This window comes from Odocoileus virginianus, chromosome 11 (genome assembly GCF_023699985.2).
Source record: "Odocoileus virginianus isolate 20LAN1187 ecotype Illinois chromosome 11, Ovbor_1.2, whole genome shotgun sequence".
NCBI lineage: Eukaryota > Metazoa > Chordata > Mammalia > Artiodactyla > Cervidae > Odocoileus > Odocoileus virginianus.
The window spans coordinates 10,838,288-10,848,573 of record NC_069684.1 but is presented as its reverse complement, the minus strand read 5'-3'; the positions used below and the strand labels follow the sequence as shown (position 1 = coordinate 10,848,573).

General features: G+C 38.8%; 1 protein-coding gene across 9 annotated transcripts in view; it reads right to left on the bottom strand.

Annotated features, from left to right (window-relative positions):
- Nucleotides 1-405: 405 nt before the first annotated feature.
- Nucleotides 406-10,286, bottom strand: part of PROX1 (prospero homeobox 1) — a 60,003-nt gene continuing 50,122 nt past the window's right edge. For 8 of the 9 annotated variants that reach the window (XM_020899309.2, XM_020899306.2, XM_070473925.1 and 5 more), the window contains exon 5: nucleotides 406-6,040. In XM_020899309.2, the coding sequence (XP_020754968.2) occupies nucleotides 5,852-6,040 (189 nt within the window). In that variant the 3' untranslated portion in view covers nucleotides 406-5,851. The remainder of the gene's footprint in view (nucleotides 6,041-10,286) is intronic. The other variant, XM_020899315.2, reaches the window with a different exon arrangement.

Here is a 10,286-nt window from a genome sequence, read left to right as displayed (position 1 = left end):
GAGGGTTAAATTTAAATCTGTGAGAAAAGGTTTCAGACAGAAATTCAGCCGTTTACTACAAATGTCTGAAGTAAAAAAGACCATTTCTAAGAGCTATGTGTAACAATCCCAGATTTGCATGCTTAAGAATTGTAATAAAAGGAAAACTCCAGGGAATTCCCTGGCAGTTTAGTAGTTAGGACTCCTCCCTTCCGCTACCGAGGGCACAGGTTCAATCCCTGGTCAGGGAACTCATATCTTGCAAGCTGCATGACCAAAAATAAAAAACAAAAAAATAAATTGCCAAACTGGCAGGAGGAGGAACACCCCATAATTGATATCACAGTCACAACTAGCCTGCTGTCCTACAATTGGACACAGGTCCAAAAACTAAATGTCACATGTTTAAAATAAGTCAAGTGGCACTGAGCTTGTCATGTATATTTTATTTTGCACAAGCTTGCATATATACTGCACATACATTCAGTTTAAGAGAAGATGGAAGGCACACAAGGCAGTTGGACTACTGTATCCTTTAAGAGTACAAAGCAAAAGGTAAAAGTTCGCAGAGAATACAAAAGCTGAAACACACAGAGTAAACCCCCTTCCCACCCTCCCCCAACAAGTTGTTTCTCCCGTTTTAAAATTTAGTAGCTGCCAAACTAATTTTTTTTTTACTTTTACTTTAAAATCAATTGTCTACTGCACCTTTTTATTTACTTTTTAATATGGACAGGGAGTCTCATTGTTTTTTTTTTTATCATATCAATTAATATTACAGTACATCCTTGGTAATACAAAATTGTACACCTTCATCAAATAAATTAGGATAAATTAAACCAATAAATTATGCAAAGTCTTCAGAACAATAGACAACAACAAAAATCCACAATTGAAATTGCCTCTAGCTAAAAAAAAAAAAAAAAAAAAAAAATCAAAAATTGACTTTATCAGTTCAGTTATTGTACTATATTCAAATCAAAGGGTCTTTATTACAAAAAAAAAGAGCTTAATAATGCTATTTACAACATATTGCTAAATAATATAAAGGCAGTGTTTTGTCACGGTTTATACTATATACATATGAGAAATGGCTGGGACAATATTGGGGGAAGCCAGGACCTTTGATTCTTCTGGGTATTGCTGAGACCAACCCCAAATACATTTGCTTTTCAAATTCTAATTTTGAAGTGGTAATATACAATTTTTAAATGCTTTCCCCCCCTATGGAGAGGATTCGAGTATTTTAAAAACAAAGAATGAATCTATTTTCACAAAAAAGGGCCACTCTGTTTGCTTTTTCTGCTCATGCTCATGTTTGTGCATTTTCGGCGGTGTCAGTTTTGAGAGAGGGCTCAGTTGAAAAGACTCAAAGTCCAGGTGCTCCCAGGTTCTCTTATATTCCTAGAAGGATACTTATAAGAAGATGCAAAGGTTAAATACCAGTTTTGATCCCAGCTCTGAAAACGAGCATTTTAGCTTTAGTCTTATAGGTGGTTTACAACCAACAGATCTACAGAAAAACAAAACTGCATTTCCTTCAACACCACATGTAAGTGCAATACAGTAACTGCTTACTCATAGAAACCAGTTACGTTCTTTTAAGGGGAGCTTTTTGAAAACAATGCTTCTTGTAATTTGCAAACACGGAGTCTGTACCAGAACGAAACATTTGTACTATTCACACCAATAAAGAGTCTATAATATACATGGCAAAGAGATTCTGCTCTGTCCTCACACGTACACAGCTTCTCTCAGGGGATTCTGTAAACCACTTTTTCTTTGATGGATTTATGATTGCTTCTGGGGAACATCCTAATTTGAAAGCCCCCAACTCTTTAGCTTTACAACTTAATATTAACCTGTATGTGTATGCATGTATGTGTGTTGGGGGGGAGGGGGGGATTACATACTAAGTGTCTTCATGTACACAGAAAAGAAATTTCATAAATTTACAGAAACTGCATTACCCTTGCCCTTGACATCTGATGAAAGAGACTCTTATCTTTTAAAAGTAGAGAGCAGGATTTTCAAGAATGCTTTCAACTGTCTATATAGTCACCGAAGTGTTCCTAATAAATTCAACAGATGTTGTGAGAATGTAGTTATTTATTAAAATCTCATGTCTTACGTAACAACAGCCATGAGGTTAAATATTTACATTGCTTTATAAAAGTTCCCCTCTTGCTTTAGTGTTTTTGTTTTGCTTTTTTTTTTGTTTGTTTTTAACATTTTTAAAAATGATATTCACCCACATCCCTAGCACAGCAACAAAGAGTCGGCAAACATAAAACACTTTAATGGAATAATACTTGGAGGCACAAAGGAACTTCAGGAATATGTGGGTGAACATTTCCTTAAATAATGACTACATTCTACCATCTTCCACGTGGTTTTACCAGTTAAAGGGAAATGTCCTCATTAAACAGCCAGAGATACAGTAAGAATTAAATGTTTTGTTGTTGCAAATAGAACATTCTTTTGACAAAACATAACAAATGCCTAAAATAGGTCCTTAAATCTAGGTAGGAAAAGGTAAGCTTTCCACTTCACACGCATATATATATGTCTATTTTTACATGTGTGTATATGTGTGTATGTGTTTATGTTCACACATCTGCACACACATATATAGCACATGGTATGAAATATTGCTTCTATACTACTTTTCATTAGGCTAAGAAAACACAAGATTTGCACCACAGTTACAAAAAACTGGCTTCTACAAGAATTTTCAAAACTCGAATGCTGCTCAAACAATTGAGGAAAAAATAATTTGCGGTATCAAACTGTTCTAAAAATTCTCTTCTCAAAAACGTATTCTCCCGCTTTGTTTTTTAAAAAGACACAAAATATGCATAGCTATCAACGTTATGTCAAACAGCCAGAAAAAAAATCTAGTGTTTATTGCAGCTGTAGAAATTGGAAATAAAGTCAAAAGGATGAAATCGAAAGCCACAGAAGGCACACGAACAATTGTACTTGTGGGAAAAAAGTGGGATTTTGAAGGATTTTTAACAATCCCCCCGCTGGTGCATTTAGGTCTAGGCACAGACTATAACCTCAAGTGTAGATGCAAAAATAATTTGGGGTTAGCAGAAAATAAGTGGAAATGTGGTATTTCAACATGGACTTTAGACTTTGTTTCCCTTTGTAAACTGTCCCTAGTCCTTCACCCTCCCACCAGAGAAAGCGAACTTTCTCCCAAGTCACCAATTTTTACATGGTGAGAGTTGAACGAAGATTGGAAAGATGGTGATTTTGAAAAAACCTGTTAAATAGGCATTTTGAGAGACAGGCTTTTGTCATTTTCCAATGCACTGGGAGGCACAAGATTTTAAGGTGGTGAAAGAAAAAGAATCATCTAAAAGCAAAATGATCAAGTTCTGTTTCCAGGACAATGAGGTGAGTTTCTACTCACGCTGCAATTTCTACTCTGAAACAATTTCTATGCCTCAGTGAACATTGAGAGGATATTATCGTGGATAAGCACATCAACATTTGGTTGTGAATACACACTTTTGCTTAATTTGTCTGTTTAAATTAGAAAGGCAGGGGAGAATAACACTAAAAATCTAAATCTGTCTGAAATCAATACTAAATTTGCCCCAGATCAGGAAGATACTAGCAATCTGTATCGATAGGTGAATACATTATGGTTTTGTCTTTTGCCTTTCAACACAACAGTGATGTGAATTCCATGGAACAGCAAAGAGGCCCAGTTGTATACTGATGTGAACAACGAATGTCATACTCTTGGGCGTGAAGCAAGGCGAAAGAGTGTGACCACAAGTTGAGATTGCTTCTCTACTTTGTGCTGATTGGATTTTTTTCTTCTTTTTTTTTGGTTTGCATTATATTCCAATGTGATGATTATCTGAACATTTTTTTTCCCTAAACAAGCCAGAACAAGAACACACTGGCTCCGACGGCCCTGTGTGCTGTGAAGGAGGCTGCGAGCTGGGGGTGGGTTCGGCTCTGCGTGCAGGCGTCCCAGGCCTAGGCTGCTGCGCTCCGTCCACACCGCGAGAGGCTGTGTCCTGAATGACGCAGGCATCACAGGACCACGCCGTTTAATTTAAAGTCAGCAGGTTTTAAAGCTCTGTGCTGACAATAATTGCCTTCATACATTCCTGTCCATCAGCAGAATTTATAAATGATGTTAAATTACAGCGATTGGGTCAGCTAGTCTCATGGGTCAACCGACATTCTCCAAAGTCAAATGTCATTTTTATAAAAATCAAGGAAAAACAGTATTTATGTTGTACATAATCTAAATACCAGGTTTTTTTTTTTTTTTCTTTTTACTGTGTCATTATAGAAGATGTAGATCAAATTACTGAAGGGGAGGAAGGGTCTGGAAAATACTATTAGAATAAAAAAGGAATTCTTACTGCCTCTGCACACAAAACCCATCCAAGAAAACAAGTGTGAATGCCATACGGCTTTTTAAAAGCAAGTATGGAAACGGTGTACACCTTTGAAAAACTGGAAAAAGAAAAGAGAAAGAAAAAAAGAGGAGAACCACTGAAGAAAGCATGAAATAGCAGCTAGCTTTCTTGTGTGTGCTGAAATTGTGTCTTTTGGGTTAACTCCCAAACTCTCCTATTCTATACAGTCTTCTCATGTTTTGGTCAATTACTAGCTTCTGAGTTAGAAGAGACTTTATCAATTGCTTTAAAACACTGTACCTAAAACGAAAACACTTTAAATTAAACTGTCACCACTTTGAATATCCATCAGGGTAGGTAGTGTGGAAATGTATAGGAAAATAGGTCATTCTCAAATGTACTCCTCTCAGGAGGGGAAGATCCAGTCAGCTAGCAGCTGTCAACAAACTTCTAGTATAGGCAGGAATTTTATGGTCAAGTTAGGATGTCCTTTATTCCTTACTATAGAAAGGAATTCAGAAAATAGTGTTTTTTGAAAAAAAAAAAAAGTTAAATATTAAACAGACATGATAATTCTTCTAAAGCATATAAACAAAATTGAGCAAAGAATAAATTTGAAACTTATGTGCCTTTTTATATCTTAAGCAAGATAAACAGAAAATAATAACACATGATAGGGGTTTTCCTGTATGAAGAACGATAGGTACTCACTTACTACCAAGAAGAACCTATTGCAAAATTTCGAGAGGTGACTAGAAACCACATGAATTTCCAGTCTCACCTTGAAAAGTCCGCTTTGTACAAAATTGCTCTGCCTCCAAAAGAAACTAGTTTGGGGTGTTTGCCATTTCTCTGAGGAAAGGTTTGACAGTTAGTGATTATGTTTTCTTTTTAAAATGTGGCCTTTTGGGGTACTTTTGAAAAGTGAGCTGTTGATCTGCCACCGGCATTATTTTTAAACGTGTGATAAAAAGCTACTTACTGAGTTCAAACCAAGCAAAATATTTAAGTTTATCAAGGGGTTTCATTGAGTTTTCTGACCTTCTCAGCAGTAAACACAAGAGACACATCACTGACTGTGGAGCTGTGCTGTGTCATGGGTCTCCCTTCGCCAACCGCCGTTTGCAACAAACCATGAATCCAACAGACGCATTTTAAACAAATGCCCATCCTTGCTAATATAGACTTTACACACGTCAACATTCTTTTTTCCCTGATAATTAAGCCTATTTTAAGTCTCCAAATGTTAAGGGCCTTGGGCAAAAGTAAACTAAAGGCGGCAGGAAAAGAACCATCCCCGTTGCAATTGAAAACAGAAGAAAATGAGAGAAAGATGATGGAGGAGGAATTACCAGCTGATTTCATAACATACCCATGCCTCCCATACACACATATATGAAATCAAAATCTAGACACGGATAACTTGGACATCCAAAGGGGACTGCTACTATTCATACATTCGAAAAGAGTTGTTGAAATTTCTACTCATGAAGCAGCTCTTGTAGGCAGTTTGGGGATTTGAAAATCTCAGGGACTTCACTATCCAGCTTGCAGATGACCTTGTATATGGCCTTCTTCCAGGAAGGATCAACATCTTTGCCTGCGATAATGGCATTGAAAAACTCCCGTAATGTGATCTGCGCAACTTCCAGGAATCTCTCTGGAACCTGCTGATACAAGGAGACAATGGCATTAATAAAGTTTTCAGTTTCAAGTCTCCAGTTCTTCAAAGGAAATTGAGCTAAGGTCTTTCTTTCAGATAGGGGCTTACACGGCACCTGCATTTTCTAAAAATGGCCGACCCCTATTCTCTTATGTAAAGTTGTTATATATAGTAGCATTGTAATGTGGGGTTGACAGCTTTGGAGAGTTTTAGAAAAAGACTTGTGCAAAGGATACATGCAGACCTATTAAAAAACTTGGATTCCATTGTGAATATTTGAGTAGAAAAATGGAGACATACTGTTGGGACTCCTTACTTCATTAAAGAGGTGTATTCCAGAATCAGGTTTCCACCTAATCTTTCAGAATTTGAACCACAGTTCCATTAGGAAAACAAAATGTCTTCTCAAAAGTAGACTAATATAATAATTGGCCTTTGATATAAACTAAGCCCATGCTATAAATGAAGAAAATCGAAACCTTAGTGTGCTGCTTGCATTAGAGGACTGTTGACTCTGTTGCTAAATTGTATACTACAATAATCCGACTATAAAGCACAGGCATACCTCGCTTCACTGCGCTTTGTTTTGCTTTATTATAGTTCATAGATGGTGCGTCTTTTTATGAATTGCAGGTTTGTGGCAACCCTGTGTGAAGCAAGCCTACCGGCACCATTTTTCCAATGATACCTGCTCACTTCATATCTCTGTGTCTCACTTTGGTAATTCTCGAAATATTTCAAACTTTTTGCTCTCGTTGTCTGTGATCAGTGATTTTTGATGTCACTCCTGCAAAAAAGACTACAACTCAAGGCTCAGATGATGGCTAGCATTGTTAGCAATTAAGTATATTTAATTAAGGTATGTACTTTTTTTAGACATAATGCTATTGTACACTTAATAGACTACAATATGGTATAAATATAACTTTTATACACACTGGAAAATTAAAAAAATGTCATGTGACTCGCTGTATCGCAACATTTGGTAGTCTGGAATGGAACCTGCAATATCTCTGAGGTATGCCTGTACACTATGTACAAAAAAAGAGTAAGATGCTGATATTAATACTGAGTCCCAAAATACAAAAGCTTTACTTGCTCAGTCATGTCTGACTCTGTGACTCCATAGACTGTAGCCTACCAGGATGCTCTGTCCATGGAATTCTCTAGACAAGAATACTGGAGTAGGTTGCCATTCCCTTCTGCAGGGGATCTTCCTGACCCAGGGATCGAACCTAGGTCTCCAGCACTGCAGGCAGATTCTACCATCTGAATGTGAACTGTGTCATTCAATTCCCCCAACATCTCTGTGATTATTAACCCCATTATACAGTGAGAAAATGAAGGCTCAGAGAGAATAAGGGAATTGTTCATAGTCACTATAGTTCAAGATAAACATTCTCCAAATATACTTTTCAGAAAATCTATTTGTTAATTCTTTTCTACCACAGCAATGAATATATGTGTGTGAGTTATCTGTGCATGTGCTTATGAATTGTTTATTAGTAGTTGTTTAATAGTCTGACCTCTTGTCTAGGCATAGGAATAGCTACTGATGCAGTTATTTAGTCATCTTTGTAAGTTACATGGTAAATGAGGACCTATCACCCCCACAATGAAACAAAGGATTCATAGAATCATTCCAGATACTCATAATTTTCCAAGTACACACTGACACTTTGTAGTTTTCCTTTAGTGGGGGAAACTTACACATGAATAATGTTTTATTTTAAAGTAAGTGCAGACATTTGTGGAAGTAAAATAACTGCAGCTGCACGTGTAGACGGATCTGTCCACACATAGACAAGAGGTGAAAGATTTTCATCTTGGCTCAGACCTGCTGCTCACCAAAGTAACAGAGAGGGGTTGTCATTTTGAACATATTTGATCCCATTCTCCCCACCTTTTCTCGCTTTGTGCAGCGGCCCTTTTTATAATGATAGTAACTGTTAGAGAAAATGAAAATGACACCAGACAAACCCGTCTGAGACATTTGGAGTTGGACAAAGAAGTTCAGTGCTTCCTATGGCAAGTCACTTGTCCTTTGAAAGAAAACCTAATGATGCCCCAGAAGAAAAAGAGCCCAATCTGGGGCCGACTGGACTCTAGAAAAAGTCAAAATGCTGAGATGCTTCTCCCAAGATACATGTATGTATACTGGCTAGTTTCTTAGGACACAGTTCTAACCGTTGCCTGGGAAATCATGGAAACACCACCTTGCTCCCCAGGGCCTTCCTAATGGCTCAAGAGGTAAACAATCTGCCGTCAATGCAAGAGATGCTGGTTCCATCTCTGGGTCGGGAAGATCCCCTGGAGGAGGAAGTGGCAACCCAAAGCAGTGTTGGCAACCCACTCCAGTATTCTGGCCTGGAGAATCCCATGGACAGAGGAGCCTGGCGGGCTATACAGTTCATGGAGTCACAAAGAGTCAGATATGACTGAGCATGCACGTAGCCCCTTGCCCTCCATAAATGTGCAAACCCATATACTCCAAAGGCCATTCCCTGATGAGAATTCAACTGAACTCCGATGACCTTCTCCCCAATCTCCTGCACACACATGTGTATTTGTGGGATGGGGAGGGCATGGAGGGGCAATCAGCCCTCCCACTTACCTTCTACCAAATAAAAAGTCATTAGGTAGCCTTTCTGAGTACTCGCCCGTCTTTCCCAAAGATGACCCTTCAAATTCTGTCAAATGGGTGTTATTGAGAGAGGGATTATGGCTGGAGACTAGTTACACTGTGCAACTACCCACTCTAACTATGGGGTTTGGGAGCTGTTAGCCAAATGCAACAGAAACATAATCGGAGGCATTTATTAAAAGAAACATTTCAAGAAGTGTGGTTTCCCTGGCCATCAGCAACAGACCCATGATGAGGATCTATGGTCCTTGAACACTCGAGGATGCAGCCTGGCCTGGAGGAGAGCTGTGGGGACAGAGGTATGGCAGGGGTGCCAGATGAAGCCTACCCACTCCCAGGACTCCCAGGAGATCTGGAAACCAGGGCCAAGGGAGCAGAGATGATGTTTAAGACAGTCAGAGGAGGGGGATGCATCTAGAAAAGCGTCAGCCTTGGAGGAGGGAAGAAGTGCAGTTCTGGGGGTTTGCCTGAGAACAGATCAAAGTAATTTCTTAGGGGGGGGTGTGTGTAGCCTCCACTCTGTTATTTTCTTTTTTTTATGTTAAAAAAATGTATTTGTTTTTATTTCTTGGCCATGCCACATGGCATGTGGGATGTCAGTTCCCTGAGCAGGGATTGAACCCACCCCCTTGCATTGGAAGGTAGATTCTTAACCACTGGACCACCAGGGAAGTCCCACCCTGTTATTTCTTATCATCAGCCATGCTGGTTACTGATTTTTAGTGGGTTTTATCCTTTTTTAAAGACTTCCCAGGTGGTGCTAGTGGTAAAGAACCCACCTGTGCCAAGGCAGGAGAAGTAAGAGAGTAAGAGATGCAGGTTTGATCCCTGGGTCGGGAAGATCCCCTGGAGGAGGGCATGGCAACCAACTCCAGCATTCTTGCCTGGAGAATCCCATGGACAGAGGAGCCTGGTGGGCTACAGTCCATAGGGTCGAAAAGAGTCCGACGTGACTGAAGCGACTTGGCACGCACGCACGCATCCTGTTTCAAACATTCATTTCTTTCGGCAATACTCTTGGGCTGTCCTTTAACAACTTTGGCATTTGTGTCTCGATGTTATTTAGCTTTTCACCTACTTATATCTAGTTGTAGTGAATTTATCATTAGATGTCTTTTGAGCACTCTCCTGGCTTCAATTCTGTGTTTTCCTCACAATGCTACACAGGGTTTTGTTGCATCGTCTTTGATAAACAGCTCAAAACGAGACCCTGCCTTCTGCTTTGCTCCACATTGCTCTAGAATCACACCTTACCTTCCCCCTAAATACTTAAAAAAAGGAATTTTAAAATAATGATAAAAAATAGAATTTAAAGACTTGAAATAGATCTCAGAGCTCATTTTATAGATGAAGAAAGTATGAGATTCTATGGGATGAAGAAATTATGAGATGAAGAGACTCATGTGAAATAACCGATCCAGGTGTATTGCCATTAAACCCTGCTGGCTCCTTTTAAATGCATTTTCAGTAATTCCTACTTATATGAGGCATCAAAACCTGTGACAAGCTGTGGATCTGTGGTTTAGAAAAACCACAGAAGAGCTAGTAACTTCAAAATAAGAGGGAATGACACAAAAGATTCCCAAGAGGAGACTTCAGTTATTGGTTT